The 19,067-nt window shown below is 50.0% G+C and overlaps 1 protein-coding gene across 3 annotated transcripts; it reads right to left on the bottom strand.

The window, feature by feature from the left end:
- Positions 1-1,831: 1,831 nt before the first annotated feature.
- Positions 1,832-16,064, bottom strand: SV2A (synaptic vesicle glycoprotein 2A). 3 transcript variants are annotated; one of them, XM_081226298.1, is made up of 13 exons: positions 15,978-16,064; positions 11,387-12,354; positions 9,915-10,095; positions 8,941-9,092; positions 8,695-8,828; positions 7,940-8,029; positions 7,590-7,700; positions 7,313-7,401; positions 6,490-6,654; positions 6,148-6,281; positions 4,860-5,066; positions 4,101-4,260; positions 1,832-3,675 (listed from the first exon to the last, which is right to left on the bottom strand). In XM_081226298.1, the coding sequence occupies exons 2-13, from the start codon at positions 12,006-12,008 to the stop codon at positions 3,492-3,494; spliced, it is 2,229 nt and encodes a 742-aa protein (XP_081082424.1). In that variant the 5' UTR covers positions 12,009-12,354; positions 15,978-16,064; the 3' UTR covers positions 1,832-3,491. The 3 variants fall into 3 exon arrangements, with proteins under 3 accessions (XP_081082424.1, XP_081082426.1, XP_081082425.1); XM_081226300.1 differs by lacking the exons at positions 8,695-8,828; positions 8,941-9,092; positions 9,915-10,095; positions 11,387-12,354; XM_081226299.1 differs by lacking the exons at positions 8,695-8,828; positions 9,915-10,095; positions 11,387-12,354; positions 15,978-16,064 and having other exon boundaries at positions 8,941-9,026.
- Positions 16,065-19,067: the final 3,003 nt, after the last annotated feature.

The raw sequence follows: 19,067 nt of genomic DNA, 5'->3' as shown, positions 1-19,067 counted from the left end.
TCTGGGAAATGAGTATAGAAGGGGGAGAAAACTTTACATAGCCCTTTTTCTTATGAGCCTTCCAAATGTCATAATTCTGAGGGAAGCTTAAGTAATGTCTAGATAAGCAACTTTCTGATGATCTCAATATGGAGATGGAACTTAGTAAAGAGAAAGCTTGGTTAACATGTATCAACCATTTCTGGCTAAAGAGTTTAGACTGCATCTGGTTGGGCAGTAGGGAGTCATTGAAGGGTGTTGAGGAAAGATGCCAAAGAGCATTTTGGGGCAGATTGATCTGGCAGTGATGTGTAAGTGGGTTGGCATAGGAAATAGGAGGCACAGAGATAAACCAATGGTGAAGGCGGAACCCTGACCTAGAGGTCAGCTGTTGAAATGGAAAGGAAGGAGTTGATTTGAGAGCTACCATTTTTAAAAAGTCAGAAAACGGCTTGATTAGAACAGAAATGGACTAGAGTGAGAGGAGCGTCAATGGTAAACCTCAGGCAGTACTTTTCAGATTTCCTCACAGATAAAAATTCCCACGGGAGCTTGTTTAAAATGTGGATTCTAGGTCAACTTTCTTCCAAAAAAAGATTCTGATTCCACAAGTCAGGAATGGAATCTGGAATCTATATTTTTAAAAAACACACACAAGGATTTGGAGGAAAGTTGGTTCTATTCTCAAGAAATATTACTCCAAGTTTTTGTTTATTTGTTTTCATTTTTGGAGTTTTTAGCTTTTTTTAATGTTTTTGTAAATATTATTTTATTATGGCAAAAACTCTTGAGATCTGTCCTCTTAACAATTTTTTAAGTGTACAATCAATACATTATCACTGACTGTAGATACAATGTCATACAGCAGATCTCTAGAGCTTAATCATCTTGCTTAACTGAAGTTTTATGCCTGTTGATTGGCAACTCCGCATTCCCTTCTCCCCCAGCCCCTAGTAACCAACATTCCACTCTGATTCTATTTGACTATTTTAGATAAAGTGGAATCATGCATATTTGTCTTTCTGTGACTGGCTTATTTCACTTAGCATAATGTCCTCATGGTTTATCATAGCAGAATTTCCTTTTTTAAGGCTGGCAAGTATTCCATTGTTATGTACATACTGTATTTTCTTTATCCATTCATTTGTCAATGGACGTTTAGGTTGTTTCTTAGCCATTGTGATATTCTGCAATGAACATGAGAGTGCTAATACCTCTCCAAGATCCTGATTTCAATTCTTCAGGATAAATACCCAGAAGTGGGATTGCTGGATCATATGGTAGTTCTATTTTTAATTTTTTGAGCAACTTCCATATTTTCCAGAGTGGCTGTACCATTTTGCATTCCCACCAGCAATGGGCAGGGGTTCCAGTTTCTCCACATCTTTGCCAACACTTTATATATATATATATATATATAATAGCTATCTTGAGAGGTATGAGGTGGTATCTCATTATGGTTTTGATTTGCACTTCCCTGATGATTAGTGACATTGGGCATTTTTTTATATATACCTATTGGTCATTTTATGTCTTATTTGGAAAAATGGCTATTCAAGTCCTTAGCCCATTTTTTAATTAGGTTATTAGTTTTTTTGCTATTGAGTTGTAGGACATTACCCCAAGTTTTCAAATCTAGGAGACTGAGGGGGCGCTCCATCTGTAGAAGTGGAAAGGTCAGGATAGAGAGGCCAACTTAGGAAGTAAATGTGATGCATCATGTTATTCTGGCCTTCAGTTTAGAGAGAGAAGAGTTGTTTTTCCATCTCATGTCTTCCCCTCCCAGGACTGTCTCAGAGTTGGACGTAGGTAGAGGCAAAGAAGCAGACATAGATTTTAAGGATTTGTTTCCTTTTTATTTTTCATCAATATTTTCATTTTTTACATCAACAGAGTTGGGTTTAGGGTTCCCCAGGAGAGTAAGGGAGATGGATGGGTCCCTCCAGGGGGGTGCATATGGGAGAGGGCTGCATCCAGCAAGTGAAGGGTGAGGGAAGAGGGCACACACTCGTACACTGGGCACTGGAGAAGGCAGTCCTTTGAGCACAGACGTCAAAGAGTTAAACAGTCACCACCTGGTTCAGTGTTACAAAATGGGAGTGACCATAGGGTGGGGGGCACCAGACGCGGCATGAGGAAAGTGAATTTGGATTTTCTTTTTTTATTGTTTTCACTTTTTTCCTTTTAACTTTTTTTAAACATTTACAAACAGCTAAAAACTATGACACATCACAGCTACGGTGGGGGAAAGGGGGCACCAAAGAAAGCAGCCACACAGAGTAGGGTGGGGCAGGGGCAGCTTAACCTACAGGGGTTGTCCTGTGGAAAGGGTGAGACGGGGAGACTGAGGCTTCTGGTCCCTGCATTAGGAGTCCCTGGCTTACTGCCTAAACTCTTCCCACTTTACAGGAGTTGCTGGGAAGGCCCCAGTTCCTGCCCCGCCCCAGCTCCTTGTGCTTTTGATCTGCTGGTTGGACCATATGACTGGTTTCTTACCCTCCACCGCTCCCCTGCCTGTGAGGGGACAGGTTGGAGGTAGGAGGGCTGCTGTGCTGTGCCTGTCTGTGCTATAGTGGGTAGAGCCTCTCACTCCAGAGGAGGCCTGTGCTTCTTGAGAGGAGGGGAGGAGATGGACCTTGTCAGGTGCCCTCAGCTCTCCCTAGACTGTGGGACTCTTATCCCAGCCTGGCCTAGGGCTCCTCCCACCCAGGCCTGGCACAGAAACAAGATTAGGGGAAGTACTGTGGGAGGCAGGGTTGTGTGTGTGTCCACTGAAGTTACCCTTGGCTTGTATCTGAGGACAGTATAACGACACCCCCACCTCACAGCACGCACACACACACTCACACATAAATGTACACAAGCACTCACACACACAGTCCTGCTGAGCTGCCTCAGAACTTAATATATAAATAAATAAGAATCAGAAAGCTAATTTCATAAAATTCAGGCCTCTTACTTGTAGCCTAAATTGAGAAGGAAATGGAGGCCAGGGGGCTGAGGTTTATTGCTACTCCCCCAGCAACCAACAGGAGGCATGAGAGGGCACTTTACGCCCTTCCGACTCTAAGTTCTTTTGGTCCGTGGTCTACACTAGGCCCCCACCGCCGGCATAGCCACACGCTTGTGCTTTCACCAGGGCCCAGGCAGAGGGAATGAGGGGGAAGGCAGGAAGCCTGTTCTAGAGTCCCAGGCGCCGGGAAGAGCAAGGGCCTCTCACTAACACTGGAGAGAAGTGTGGGGCCAAGGCTTCTCTTGGGCAAAGTCACAGGTGGGAGGAGGTGGGGGACAGGGCTGCACCCCAAACCTGGGATGGAGGAGCCTTCCCTGTAGTCCCTGCCCAGGGGGTCACGCACGTGCACACACACACGCACACACACGCACACACGGCTAAGACACCAAAACAGGAGCGGGGAATGAGGGCTCTGTGGCCAGGATGGCAGGGCAGGGCAGGGGAAGAAGGAATTGTTGGTCTCACAGTGTGCCTGCCACCCCCGAAGCCCCAGAGACTCTCACTGCAGCACCTGCCCCCGCGTCTCGGGCAGCTTCAGGGCCAGAGAACTACCAAGGGCAAGAGCAGCTGAGGCAAAGAGGATGGGGGCGGCCTTGGTGATTCCCACAAAGGATGTGAAGATGCTGATCCCCAGCACAGCTGCCAGCTTACACAGAGCATTCAGGAAGCCGAAGGCTGTGGTCCTGCTCAGGAGTCCCCCAGCACAGCACACAGGAGGCAGGGGCCCGGCCCAGGAGGGAGACAAAGGGAAGAGGCATGGGAGGGTTTGTGGGGGAAGGGTGGGTAGGTGGGAAAGTGAAGGAGAAACGGCAGGCAGTGTCCAAGAGGGAGAGGAAAGATGGAGAGGTTAGAGAGGTGAGGGATCACATCAGGGAATACAGATAAATTGGGAGGCAAGGGGGAAAGGACACCAAAAAATTAGGTTAATAGTTAAGACTTCAAGGAGTGAGTATAAAAGCTACCAACTTGTAGAGGAGAAACTCAAGGGGAATATGTACCCTTTTACCCCTAAAGATGCCTTTCCCAATCAGCCCCCTTCCTCAACCCATTTCTGTCCTGTCCTCTGAGCACTAAACCTGCTGCCCTGCCCCTACCACACTCCAACTACCTCTTGTCCGAGGGGTAGAGTTCAACAGTCAACACGTCCAGCGCGTTCCAGGATGCAATGCTGACCCCCCCGAAAAGGCAGAGCAGAGCGATCATGGCTGACTCGCTGTTCCCAAAAGACAGGAAGAAGCAGGAGACACAGGACATCACGCTGGAGCCAGCTAGAGCCGGGGAAGGAGAAAGCAGCATGAGCCTGGCTACAACCCACACTGTCCTGTCGACCAGCGTTGAGCGCAGCAAAGGATGAGACTCTCTTTTTGCCAAGGTACCCAAAAGAAAGGCTTTCCACTCATCCCCAACCTCCCTTATAATTGTCTTATTAACAATTCAGTACCAACCGTTTCTTCAGTGCAGGCTATGGGCCAAGCAACTTGATGGTTTACACGCATTGCTAATAAGTCAACCTCGTGAGACAGGTACTATCATCACTGCCATGTTGCAGATGAGACAGCTGGGCTCATAGAGGTAAAGTGACTTGCCCAAGGTAGGCGGTGGAGCTGAGATTCAAAACCGATGACCTCAAAGCCTGTGCCCTGAACTTGCTATTCTGCCCACCTCCTACCCCCAGAAGAGCTTCCCCACCAGACCCCTCCCTGTCCTGCAGCCGCCCCCAAGCAGAAGACGTGAGAGACAGAACCTTCTGTCTTAGCTTCTGGCTAAGCTTTCCACAGACTAAGCTGAGAAGCCCAGTGACAGCCTTCCCCTTCCCCCAGCCCCCTTAACAGTTACAACACACCACCAGCCAGCCTCCCCGCCTTACCAAGCATCCGGAGCCTGCCAATCTTGTCCATGAGCAGGGCAGACACAATGTTCCCAGGAAGCACAGCCAGCGTCCCCAAGAAGCTGACGAAATACACCATGTAGGCGCCTTCACCTGTCCCTGTCACGTCCAGTGGGCAGCCCTCCTTGTTGTGCAGGAATGTGCTGTTCACCAGACGGCTGTTCACAAACTTGTACTCAAACAAGTCTGGGGACAAAGACCAAGACAGGCGGACAGGGCAGATGTGAGAGGGAGGCTGCTACTGCTTATGCTCAGGGCTCTGCCTTTGAGGGGTTTAGCTGGGATGGCTCTCAGAATCATTCAGGGCACTCATGACAAAGCATCAGATAACATCACCATACGAACTAGAACTCTTTACAGCACAAAATGACCATAGTCTACCAAATGAAACAGTGTGGCTGGCTGTTTCCCAGTTTTCTCATTAATGGTGTCTGCTTCTTTCCCGTTCATTGTTTTTGTCTGCTCTAGCTGACTATAAGCAGTAGCAATGCCATGAGTTTAGGATAAATTACTGAGCAAAATATTAAAAATCATTAAAAATCCTATCCATTACTTTTTCCTGCAAGGTGGAAAAACTCACCCAGTACTCCATTTTAGAGGTGGGAAACCTCAGTCTAGCTCACAAAACCAGCCTTTCATGTGCATACAGTTTGAGAATCACTGTTAAGGAAATGGATTAAGGCACTGACTCCCTTTTCTCCACCAAATATCCCTTTTATTGTTTTTCTGCTTCCCAAGGACACTGTTTTGAATGATTTTTGCCCTCTTCAAAACTGCATTAAGGGCTTCCCTGGTGGCGCAGTGGTTGAGAGTCCGCCTGCCGATGCAGGGGACACGGGTTCGTGCCCCGGTCCGGGAGGATCCCACATGCCGCGGAGCGGCTGGGCCCGTGAGCCATGGCCACTGAGCCTGCGCATCTGGAGCTTGTGCTCCGCAACGGGAGAGGCCACAACAGTGAGAGGCCCGCGTACCGCCAAAAAAAAAAAAAAAAATCCATTAATATCACTACACTGAGCTGTTTCAATTCTAGCCAAAGGCAAAGAAACTTGATGTTTTTGTCAGATGTTCTATTTATCACAGAAAAATGTTCAATTTCCATTAGATTTTTGTAATTATTGGTAGTAGCTAATAGGTCCCCATACCACCTCCAAGGCTCCAGAGAGCTCAGCTTGAGAACACTGAGTTAAGAAATGAAGAAGGCTCCTTTTCCCTGGCTCAAGATCCACCCAACCCTTTAGTCTGTCAGCCACTAGCCACCCCACCTTACCAGTGTTATAGAACACGGTGTTGATGAACGTGCAGTTGCGGAAGAAAGTGTTGCTGGATGTGACATCCTCGAAATAACACTCCTCAAATAGGGAGTCCTCAAAGGACACTGACTTCAGACGCAGCCCAATAAACCTGTAAGGCCAGGATGATGAGAGCCACTTTCCCCTCATCCTTATACCCTCCTCCAAGACTCAGTTCCTTAGTGAAGTAAAGGAAGCTGCAGCGCTGAGGCGAACCATGACTCTTTGCCCCCAAACACCTTGTCTCCAAATCCCCAGACTCACAAAGGAGGCAAAGGGTAGAGGGGTGGAAGGAGTGAAGTATAAAGGTCCCCACATACTTGTCATTGAAGTACTGTCCCCCTCGGTGGATCTGATTCTCCAGGGTGAAATTAAAAGTCACATGCTCTACACGTTCCCCAGGGAACACTTTGGTGCGGGCTGCATAGTCCACTGCTTGGAGATGGCGGATCATGTCGGGAAACCAGACAGTCAGGCCATAGTAGCTGAAGAGTCAAGGGCAATGGAATCAGGGCTCCAGGATCAGAGCCACGCAGTCCAGAAGAGGGCGAAATAGAGGAGTCAGCTCATGTTAGGACCTTGCTCACCTCCCCAGCCTCATCTTTCACCAATTGCTGTGGTTCTGGGGGACTTCAGGTTCTTCTAACCCTCCCACCATATTATTTCTTACCTCCCAGGCATTTGCTCTTCCTTCTGTTTAAAACAGTCTCCCCATCCCACCCTCAGCCTATCTAACTCCTATTCATACTTTAGAACTTAGATCCCCTCCCGAGCCCCCCCCCAGATCTGGGCTGGAAAGCCTGCTCATGTGTTCCAGAAGTACTTCCCCCACCGTGGCACCCATCACACTGCTTTACAGCTAGTTTTCTCTAGCTCCCGGACCAAAATGTAAACTCCACGAGGACTGGGACCATATCTATTCCATCCCATCAGAGTACCTGGCACAGAACAGAAATTAATACTGTTCAGCCTGTAATATAAGTTTGTTGGATTAATGAGTGAAGTATAGGGTGGAGGATAAGAGGGGCTCTGAAAAGCACCTTCCTCATTATTCATCCCCTTCACTTCCATTCTCTCCACCTCCCTCCCAACCCACAAACCATCACATCCCCCACATACCGCCCACCCCACCCACCTCCTCACCTGAACGACATGGTGAACCACACACCCATCATCATCAGAGTGATGCGGCGATATTCTGGACCAAAACAGGAGAGGAAATTTCCCCAAACCTAGGTGGAACAGGACAAAGCCAGACAGTGGCTGCTAGCCAGTAGTTTTAGCACCTAAAGATCCCCATTATTCTGCCCTACGACCTCCCTTCAGTTCACGCAACACCCCCACACCCAGGCTCAAGCTCTGCCTTCCTCTCCATCTCTCCCACTCCCTTCTTTCTCTCCACCATCCCATACCCCATTACCTGCCCTCCCAGGCTCAAGGCCCGGACCCCCCAGCGCTGGTACCAGGTCCCTGTGTCTGACTGAATCTCAATCAACTCATCCTCCTGATGAATTGTCTTAATGTGGGTTACCTAGGGTCAAGAGAAGGAGCGAGCAGTCACACAGTCTGTACTTTCCACCCCTTCCAGGTACCTCAGTTTCTCCCGCAGTAGCAAAATGGGAGGCAGGAGGTGGACATGATACCCTGAGGGATCTCATTGAGGGAGAGTGTGGCCAGAGTTGCCTAGGAAGGTGGGTGGGGACTGCGGGAGGTATCCAAAGAGGGGCCAGGTGGGGGCTTGGAGGACTGAGGGGGAGGACTGTGGCTTACTGAGAAGACTCGCTCAGGATGCCCCTTGGCTCGCATGTTGGTGTCATGGACCTGCTTCAGTACCATCCAGGCCTCATCATGTTTCCCGTTCTAGAGCCACAGACACAATCCCCACATCCAGGTTAGCCCCTCCCTGACCCAGAGTTATAGACCCCCTCCCTCAACCTGGCTTATGGAATCACAGGACACAAAAAGGCTCCTACCCCCAACCCCTGTGTGCCCCTATGTGACCTATGGGCACATCCATCATCCACTCTGAAAGAGCCCAAGCGGGAGTACAGCAAGATATCATCAGACTTGGGCAAGAGTGGGGGAATCCAGGGTCCTAACCCAGGTCTTAGGGAATCCCCTGGTCAAATGGAAAGAGAAAACTGAAAACAAGGGAAATGATGATGGTGGGCAAGCATGTAGTCAGAGAAGGGGCAGCATCCTAACCCTGCTGGATCAAGATAAAGTTGGAGGGGGAAGGAGTAGGCAGTAGATCCTCTTTTGAACTGTAAAGTCAGGGCCAGGGCCAGGACCTCTGCCTGCAAAACCTTAAGCCACCCATGGTTGAGCAGGTCCCATGGTTTCTCCACCCACAGAACTCCTCTGGAAATACATTCTAAGACAAAGGAAGCAAGATAAAGTCCCCCAGACCTTGGACTCTGTGAGGAAGGAAAGCAGCCACATAGGACCAAACCAAACCCACAGTGGGTGTTTGAATACAGGAGCCCCTGCTGCCCTTCCCCCAGCCCAGCCCCAGACCCATTCACCTCCAGGAAGAAACGGGGGCTCTCAGGCTGTGTGGTCAGAGCCCCAATGGCAAACACAGAAGGAAAGGCGCAGACGAGGACAAAGACCCTCCAGCTGTGGAACTGGTAAGCGGACCCCATCTGAAAGCTCCACCCTGGCAGGGATAGAGTCACAGCATCAGCAGAGAGGCCAGAGGCTGAAAGGTCCTACCACAGGGAGCACAGGAGAGGAGGGAGTCTGGGGTGCATCTTCTGGGGGCTGCTCACCATAGTGGGGGATGATGGCCCAAGCCATAGCAGCTGCGTACACTCCACCAATCATCCAAAACATGCAGAGCCAGCTCAAATGCTCCCCACGTTTCTCCTGGGCCAGAAACTCCGAAAAATAGGAGAAGACGATGGGGATGGACCCTCCAATCCTGGAGGGCATTGCAAGAATTCAGCATTGGAAAATGGCCATATTCTTGATCCCCTCCCTGCCCCAGTGCTCTGGATCCCCAAGTCCCTTTCATCTTCCGGACCTTTTAAAGAGACTCTTTCTCACACGTGCCCTATAAGCTCCCTCACCACCAGCCATCAAGCACTCATCCTTGGGAATCTGGGAAACAGGCAGGCAGGTCTTGGGGAATGGGAAGGAACAAACATTGAATCTTGAAGATGACTACAGAGTTGGAAGGGAGGGAAGATAATTACAGAAAAGAGGGGAAATCCCCAAAGGAAAAAGAGCAAAGAGGCATCTGAGGGCACATATATGGGAGCAGGCCAGAAAAGAGCTTGGAGACAATGCAGAGAGTACATGCAGGCGGCTGAGGAAGTGTAGGAGTTGGGTGGGTCAAGACTTCAGAGTTCTGGCAGGTGGGGGTATTAACAAGGTCTGTTATTGAATGTAGGAAATATTTAGACTCTGGGAAGGGGATAACTCAAGGGTCCACAGGTACCCAGGGGTGAAGCTGAGACCCACTAGGCCTCTTCATGGAGCCAGGCTCAGAATGGAACTAAAGCATAGGGTGGAAGACTCAGGAGTGAACCACACATGGAATGGCATTCTGGACAGGCAGTAGATAGGTCCTGGACAGGGAGAAGCTGGCCTGAAGATGGTGGGAAGAGAAAGGAATTCATTCATTCAACTCACATATATTTGAGGTGCATCTGGTGTGCCTGGCACTGTGCTGGGCCCTAGAGATATAACAGTGACCAAGACCCAGCCCTGCTCTCCAGGGGCTTAGGAAGTGGACACTCACCCGACGCCAGAAAGGAGGCGGCAGAAAAGGAAAGTGCCATAACCCTGGACGAAAGATGAGAAAAAGGCGAAGACGCTGTTGACTGAGAGTGATATGAGCAGACATTGTCTTCGACCCAGCCGATCAGCCAGCCCTCCCCAGAGGAAGGCTCCCACCATCATGCCCAGGTAGACAATGAGGCCTGGAAGGAGGAAAACAGGGGCAGAAGGGGTATGAGCAGACACATTTCAATTCTTCCACTTGCCAAATATTTAAATGAGCTGAAACTGCAGGAGCATGGTTGGAGGATCTGAAGGACCAACCTCTAGAAGCTAAGTCTACCCAGAGATGAGAGCAAGTGAGAGAAGATGAATTATGTGAGCAAAAATGGAAGGCCATCTCTGCAGGCCAGGGGTTCAAAGGCAGAGATGCAGGTATGGGAGATCCCTAGAATTCTCCTCTTTCTTTCCCTCATTCCTTCTTGCTCGCTCTTACTTCTCACTCTCTTGCTGTCACGCACACACATGTACACGCACACACATACATGACACCCCCATCTCTGGCTTGCCTGGAATGAGGAATGGATCTGCCTAGATTCCCAGACCCTCCCAGGGTCCCCTCTATTCTCTCTGCCGTGATGCCCTCAAAGCAGCAGGTGTCTCTTATGTTCCCTGGGAAAGAGGCTCCATTGCTTCAATCTTCCCAGGAAATCCCACCCACGAAATCCATCCTTTACTCTTTCCAGCTCCAATACTTCTGGTCCTAAAACTCTCCTGTTTCTTGCTTCCTTCATAAACTCAGAGTCGGAATTGATCTTAAAAGTCATCTACTCCAAACTCTGCATTTGACCCAGGCCCAAGCCAAGCCCCAGGGAGAAGGGAACTGCCCAAGATCTCATGCCAACTTGGCGACAGAGCAAGACCTGATCCCTTCTGAGTGAATCTAGGGGATTTCCTCCATCCGGGTCCCCATCAGGAAGGGCCATTAAAGACCAGTCGCTGGCCCCTGAGCACTCCCAAGACTAACCAAGAGCAAGTGTGACCAGCTTCTCTGCCTGAAGGCTGAGGATTCTTCCCCTCCCCCCACCACCCCAAACTGACTCTCCTCATGTAAACCAAGAAATTTGGATACTGACTTCTTGTTCCCCCCAAAAGGGGAATGGATCAGGATAACAAGAGGGAAGGCTCTGAAGAAACATTAAATGGGGGCCCATCCCACCATGGCCACCTCCTGCAGAACTAACCAGACCACCACCCAACCACTGGCCCAAGCCCCAGCCCAGCTGCCCTCCCTCAGGCCTCTTGCACAAGCAACCTCACCATGACCCAACCTCCAGAGGAGGGGGTGGGGGTGGGGAGTTTGCAGAGGAACCCTGAACCCTCTGGGGACATCTTGGGAGCAGGGTCCTTAGGAGCCCAGTGGTGAGGACAGGAACAGGAGTGTTTCCAGAGTTTGGGGCAGGATGGGGCTAGAGTGCTCGTTGAGAATCTTACCCAGCATGCCTTTGTTGGAGTCAGACAGGCACATATCTTTCTCAGCACTGGGCAGCACGAAGCCCACCACAAAGACCTCGACACCATCAGCCATCAGCGCCAGACCAAGCACGAAATACAGTGTCCACTGGAAACGGCCATGGCCACACTCCCGTAGGATGGCTTCATACTGCTGGGCCAGTTCTTCCCGTTCTTTCCGCCGCTGTGCCTCTCCCCGGCCCCCAGGGGGGGCCTCCCCATCACCCAAGGCCCCCCTCACTCCAGCCAGGGGTGCCCCATCTGCCATCCGCTCTCCTTTGCCCCCAGACTCTGCCCGGGGGATGCCCTGATATTCCCCCTCGTAGATCTCATCATCCTCGTCATGGCCCTCAGTGGCATCACTAGATGCGCCACCTTCCTCCTCATCCTGGGCCCCTTCCCCGCGGTAATAGCCGTCAGCAGAGGCAGGGAAGTCATCATCATCATCCTCCTCCTCAAAGCGGGAGTAGGATCTCCGGGAATATTCATCCTGGACTCTGTCCAGGCCCTTCACCACCTTCTTGGCTGCGTGCTTCTTGACTTCCTTGGCAATGTCTTTGGCCCCACGGATGAAAGCTGCCCGGTCTCTGAAACCCTCTTCCATGATGGGGCTTTGGGAATACTTCACCAGATCTCCTACACTCCTTATTCAGATTTTGCTCAAGGACTCGTGGCGTCGGAAAGACCCCGTCCCCGTTACTTAGATGAAGTGTGTTCGAGTATCTTTGGGCACAGAATAGGAGAATATAGGGCCTGGCCAGTGTGTGTTTAGGAGGGGAAAGGAGGGGGAGGAGCTTTGGCCCACACCCACTTCAGTTGGGTGCATTGGGAAGGGAGAAGGGGAGAGGGGGAACAAGAAGGGGAGGGGGAGCCAGGTTGCAGAGGCTAAGCTGGGGAGCCAGGATAACTCAGAAAAGGCTGCTACTTCTCTTCCAGGAGCTTCTGGAGATCTAGAAAAAAGTAAGAGGGAGAAAAAGGAGGTTGTGAGGCCTAAGACACTGAAGAAGGCCAACATAGAGCTCCTGCTGACACAGAGCCCCACCTGGGCCATGTGTTACAGAGATGGTCTCCTTGCCTCAAGTCCCACTCGGTAAAAAGGGATGACTACCTGGGCCTACTATGGGCCATTCAGTATAAGCCCTCTTACTTTGACCTTGGAGACTAAACCCATGGGATTTGCTCCAAAGTTACAGTCATCGACCCAGAGCCCTTCTCACGACCCCCTGCCCCACATCAAGATCAGACCTTTTGCTTTACCACCAACCTGCCAAGAACACCAGAGGAAATAGAGAAACCAGAACTCCCTACTCCAGTCTGGTCTGGGTTTCTTACTGGGGGTGGAGCTTGGGGAGAAGGTAGAGAAGGAGCACTGAGTCCTCCAACCTGTTGCCTTCAGCCCACTGATGGCATCTGAAGGTGGGGCTTCCACAGTCCTTCCCTCAGGTTTCATGTTATAGGCCTCACAGGGAGGGGTCTTCTCCCAACATAGCTCAGTGGGTGAAAGCTCAGCTTCCAGAGTCAGACACACTTGGGTTTGACTTCCTGCTTCAGCACTTACTAGCTAAGTGACCATGGGCATGTCTCTGAACCTCCAAACCTTAGTTGCCTCTTATTTAAGCAGGGAAAAGTAAGGATTAAATGACATAATGTGTGTAAGCTCTTTACCATAATATCTGGCACGTAAAACTTGATGAATAAATATTAGTTATTACTCTTCACAGTGATAACAATGTACGGAGATGCCCTCTACTCCTTCACAAGGTGCCAGAACAAAAGCCCTGTGGATGCTCTTTAGGGTGAGCAACAGAAAGGGATACTGGCAAGGAGAAAGCTGGTTCAGTGCAAAGCACATGACAGTTACACGACGTAAGTTGAAATCCCAGCTCTGCCATTTACTAACTGATCTTGAGAAGGTCACTTAACATCTCTAAGCCTCAGAGTCCTTATATTTAAATTGGGGATAACAATCTCTATTTCTCCAAGTTGATGTGAGAATTTAATATCACAATAGACATTCTATTAGTTTCCTTCCTTCCTATTAGATTGAAAAATGTGAAAGAAGCAGCAAGCAGCAAGGGCAAAGCAGGGGAGTCATACTTGGATGCTATTGTATCCTCCCAAAACAGAGTCCCAAGACCCCTCTGTCTGTGTGCAAACGAATTCCAGCAGCTGGACCCACACTGTCTCCCTCCAGACAAACAATGGAAGACTCACAAAAAGGGAGATCCGGAACCTAAGGTCATGGAAAAAAAGGCAGATCAAAATCTAAGAAAGAGGTGATGACTGGCTATTGCCACCTTCCTTCAGGATATCATAAATAGGCCCCCCTTTCACTGGTGGGGGTGGGAGTTGAAATGACTGATCAAACATACATTTCCAACATGGGGGTCTAAGGTCTATAGTTGCACCTCATTCCCCCATGGCCTCCCTTCCTAATCCCCCTTAATCCTTTCTGCTCCTCCTCCAGGAGCCAAGGAAAAGGGAGTCCATAAATACCGCATTGCGTAGGAGGCTGATGTAGAAGGAAGGGGGCCTTGGACCTCCCCACCACAAAAGACATCCTCCAGAGGCAGGCATAGGAGAACCCCCTCTTCCTTCATAGAAGCAGAGGAAGCAGGACTAGATTCTGATCAGAGATCATTCCCCTAAAAACATCCTGCCTCCGTCTGCTCCCACCCATCCAGGGCCTTCATTAAATATCTCACACACACACACACACACACACACACACACACACACACACACACACACACTTCAGAAAGAAGCACTGGCAAGCAGAGTCCTACCCCTCAGGTCAGATGTGGGCACTGGACCACGATGACCAGAACCAGTGACCCCTACATCACCTTTTCTTTGTGGTTCAGGACCCAAACCATCCCCCATGAAAGAAAGGGCACAGTGGAATCCCCTTCATGCATGCAATTTGCTTGCCTCTCCTTTCTTTCCCAACTAGAATCTCCCTCCAAACCCTGCAGGAGGCAGATGGACCCACCAGGAGCCATGCCCCTTGTTTGTTAACACTATCCACCCCTGAGACGTACGAGAAGGGTAGGGAAGGCCCCCAGAGCCACAGCAGGATATGATGGCTCAACAGCCAGCTCCTCCAGGGCCAAAAAGCCCAGGAGGTCAGGAGGGACAGAAGGAAGACAAATTCTTTGAGCTGGTGAGGAAGTGGTGTTATTTTTAGCCCCGAAAGCAGCACAGGGTGGCTAAGCCTGTGGGAGAGGAGACAGGACTCAGAGAGGTGGGGGTTAAAGGAGACAAGATTCAGGGTTACAGGGCCCTTTAAGGTTGACTGGCTTCACCTGACTGGAAAATGTGCCCAGGAGATTTTCTGCAGAGGATGGAGGGGCGGGGAGACTCTGAGCAAAAGCTTCCTTTCAGGATAACTGAATCAGCCCTGGATAAGTGGAGGAGGGTCCAGAAGCCCCCTCCCCCCATCAAAACCCCTGACTCTGGAAGCCACCTGGATTCCCCAACCCACCCTAGCCCAGGTGACAAGGTCGTTAAGAAGCAGTCACTTATCAAAACATCCATGGAGGGGGAGGCTCTGGAGCACCCCTCCCCATTACAGCTGGGTGACTGAGCCTCGGTCCCCACCCCAGGACAGCCAAGGCTGCACCTCCCCTCCCTACATGCTACCCTAGGGTTAGGAAGATGGAGTAACTGAGGGAAGAAGATCAAGGTGTCAGCTGAGAATGCCCAAGACGGAATACGGAAAGGCAGGGGCGCAGGGGGAGAACTCCACGCGCACACGCGCAGAGACTGCCCCTGCCATCATCTGTGGCGACCGTCCCCATCCCGCTCCGCTCTGGTGTAAGAGACGAGCCCCTAGAACTGACTGAACCGATTCTCTGAGCGCCTCCCCTCACCCTTGGTTCTGCTGCTGGACGAGTGCCTACTCAACACCCCTTCCCCCCACCTCGGAGCAACTGCCTCCATCCCCCACCATCCGTGCCCCTAAGCTTATTCATCTACCACCTCTACCTACCCAGCGTTTCCGTTCATCATTCCCTTCCCTCCCTCCTTCTCCTGCCCTTCCTCCACCACCACCCCCACCCCCGCCACCGCGCAACTCGAGTCCAGGCGCACAGACTGAGGCAGCATCCATTCTCTGGCCCCAGCCAAGGTCATTTATCTCATAGGGGGAGGCAAGGAGGCGGGGGAAGATGAGTTGGGAATTGGAGTTTGAAGGAACCCTGTTCCACCTTACAACCCCCCAGCCTGTTAATATCTGAGGAGGGTGGTAGGGACTTGGTTAAGGTAGAGAAAAACACCTCTCCTCCCTATATATATATATATATATATATATATATATATATATATATATATATATATATATATATATATATATATATATATATATACAATGTTTTTTTTTCTCTCCTTCTCTGATCAGCACAGCAACCACAATAAACGTCCATTCAAACCACCACCAATTCCCTCAGCCTTAAAGAGGGACGGTCACCCTTCCCACGAGCAAAGCATCGGAGGATAAAATGGCTGCAAGGCAAGGCGAGGATGCTTCTGTCCGGGGCGGGGTAGAGCCGAGAGACTGAGAGAGGGGTCTTACCTGGGCTGGGTCCCCCGGATAAGGGAGTCCGGGTGAGGGCGGGGGTCCCGGCCGTGGGGCTGGCGGCAGCGGCGACTGCTCTGGGTACCAGGGGAAGCGGCAGCGCAGACCTGCCCCCCAGCAGCCTCCGGCCCCGCCTCCGCCCTCCCCCCCCCCACCCCCCAGCGCCACTGAGCATCGGGAGAGACCATTGTTGGGGGGGGGGCGGTGGAAGAAGAAAAGAGGATGGGGAGGGACTCGGGGCTCCGCGGAGAAGTGTTGACGGGGCTAGGGGGGCTGTCACAGGGACAGCTGGAGATGACACACAGCCCCTTCTAGTTAAAGACTAAAGGATCTAAGGAAAGTAAAACTGATATCAGGGAGGCAAGTGGGAAGACAAAAAGGGAGATGGTGAACGAGGCAGCCCCTTCCTCAGCGGCCCAATCCCAGAATGGCAGGACCGACGAATTTCAGGGGCTCTCTCTTCCTTCAGGTCGCCTCCCTTCCCCTTCCTCACGGTTCCTAGCCAAACTCCTTTGCACAACCCTCTCCCAAATCCGGAGTGCTCACACTCCAAGTTTACCTGGCTGTTTTAGAGGAAGCAGGAATAACAAGGTGTGGTTTCTATCCCGAACTGCCAGAGGCAGAAACTCCTGGATCCCTGCCATCTCTTTCCAGAAACAGTCCAGATTATTTATTTCCAATGCTGACCTCCCTGTCCTCCTCCATTCTGCTGGCGACAGCAGAGGTCGGTTTAACAGGCCTGACCAAGTGGGCATCTCCCCTTCCATTTATTTGCTCCAATGACAAAAAAGAACTCCCTCAGTACTCTTCCCCACTTTTTCTTACTACACACACACACACACACACACACACACACACACACACACTCTTCTGCTTCCAGGGCAAGAAGGAGTGAATTGGTTTCAATTCTTTCCTTTATCTTTCCTTTGCCCCTGTACCAGTAACCTGGGCTTAGAGATCCAAGACATACCACTTGGTGAAATCTTTGCTCCAGAGGTGCGGGGAGCAGGGTGCTTTGGGGATGTTCATACTGAATGTGTCTACCTATTCTAGGTAAGGTCTTGGGTTATCTACACAGAGCACTGACCAGGGGCTCTGACTTGGGTTCTCACTTCCGATAAGCTGTGGGCTCTTGGTCCAGTTCTCTGCCTCTCTGAACCTCAGTTTTCTCATCTGGAAAATGAGGGGCTTGGACTAGATGCTGTATCGGATCCCTTTTATATTTAATAGTATGTGATTCTGTTCTCCTAAACATGGAGGTTTCAAAATGCTGGGATATGTTACGTGGAGAGGGCTGGCAGGCTGTGTCCCAAGCAACCTCACAGATGGCATTTGTGGTGTTGAATTTACCACTGACAAGGATGTGGGCCTTTGGAGTTTTGCATACTCCAAAGCTACATCTTGGAAATACTGTTTTGTGCCAACAAACTTTACAATTTACTAAAATATAAAACCATAATACATAAGCATTAATTTACAGTGAGAAATTTAACTGTCACTCAGACTGAAGGAAAACTCATGTCTGCATGTCCAGCACATTTTCTCCCTTAAACCAAATCAGAATAATAATGTCAACATATAAATGCACAATGACATAACTGAACAGGAGTAGTTGTATCTTTAATGGCATCTGGCCATCCCCAGCAAGGAGTCGTGCCAATGGGTTCAGAAAACTCTTCTTTGGCTACAGTTCTCCACCCCCATCTCTAAGCTATGGGCAGCCTTGCCAATGCTCCTGGACTACTCTAACTCTACTGGTTAAGGCACTCTTTCCAGGATGACTCTTGGAAAGGCTGTGCCCACGTGGGCCTCATGGACTCTCCCTTTACTGGCTAGCATTCACTGCTGACCTCTCTTCAGGTTGACATATTCTTTATTGAAATACGTTAATATTTTCAATTAGGTTATAGCCAAGTCCTGCTGGCAGGGAGCCATCTCTTTAAGGTAACTTTGCATACTCTCTACTTATCCATTACTAAAATAGAAATCTTGTACTCTTAGAGAGAAAGGTTGTATATATTTTTCAAGTTCTGAGGAAAGACCATCATTTTTCCCTAGAACCAAGGACCCATGCACCTCACCAGCTACTCCTTCACAGGCCCCTTTTCTGGGTCCATTAACATTAGAGTTCCTTAGGGGCTCAGTCCCAGGCCCGTCCCTGCGTCCACCTACTCTCTTCTTGATCACTTCAGGTGGACCCATGACCCTAATGCTGCCTATATGCTATTAATTCCCACACTTCTATCTCCAGTCCAGACCTTTCCACCAAGCCCAAACTCAGAATCACCACCTGTCAATTCAACATCATCACATGGGTATCTAAAAAGCATCTCAAACTTAACAGACTATAAACAAACTTCTGAACGAGTTCCTCATCTTTTTACCAAGGTGTTCAGGCCAAAAACCTTACAGTCATCCTTGTTTCCTTTCCTTCTCTTATCCCTACATCAGCAAGTCTAGTCAGCCCTACCTTCAAAATCTATTCTGTATCTACCACTTCTCCACCACTGCCCCCTAGTCTAAGCCACCATCATCTCCTTCCTTAGCTACTGCAACAGCCTCCTAACTGGTTTCCCTACTTCCAATCTTGCTTACTTAAAAACCATTATTCTCAGCAGTCAGGGTGATCCTTTAAAAACAAATCAAATCTGATCCAACAAATACGCTCCCAAGAGAAATGAGTGCGTATGTCCCATAAAAAGACAAGTACAAGCATTTTTATAGCAGCTTTATCCATAATAGTCAAAAACTTCAAATGTCTATCAGCCAAAGAATGGTTAAACCTGGATAAACAAACTGTGGTATATTCATATAGGAAATACTATGTTACAAACTTTTAAAAGACAGAACTACTATATACAACTGCATAAAAAGATCTCACAAAATATTGAACAAAAGAAGCCAGGGCTTCCCTGGTGGTGCAGTGGTTGAGAGTCTGCCTGCTGATGCAGGGGATGCGGGTTCGTGCCCTGGTCCAGGAGGATCCCACATGCCGCGGAGCGGCTGGGCCCGGGAGCCATGGCCGCTGAGCCTGCGCATCCGGAGCCTGTGCTCCGCAGCTGGAGAGGCCACAACAGTGAGAGGCCC

The sequence above is a fragment of the Mesoplodon bidens genome (genome assembly GCF_964165515.1).
Source record: "Mesoplodon bidens genome assembly, chromosome: 2".
NCBI classification, from domain to species: Eukaryota; Metazoa; Chordata; class Mammalia; order Artiodactyla; family Ziphiidae; genus Mesoplodon; species Mesoplodon bidens.
Note: the sequence above shows the minus strand (reverse complement) of the source record. Positions and strands in the feature narration are given on the sequence as shown.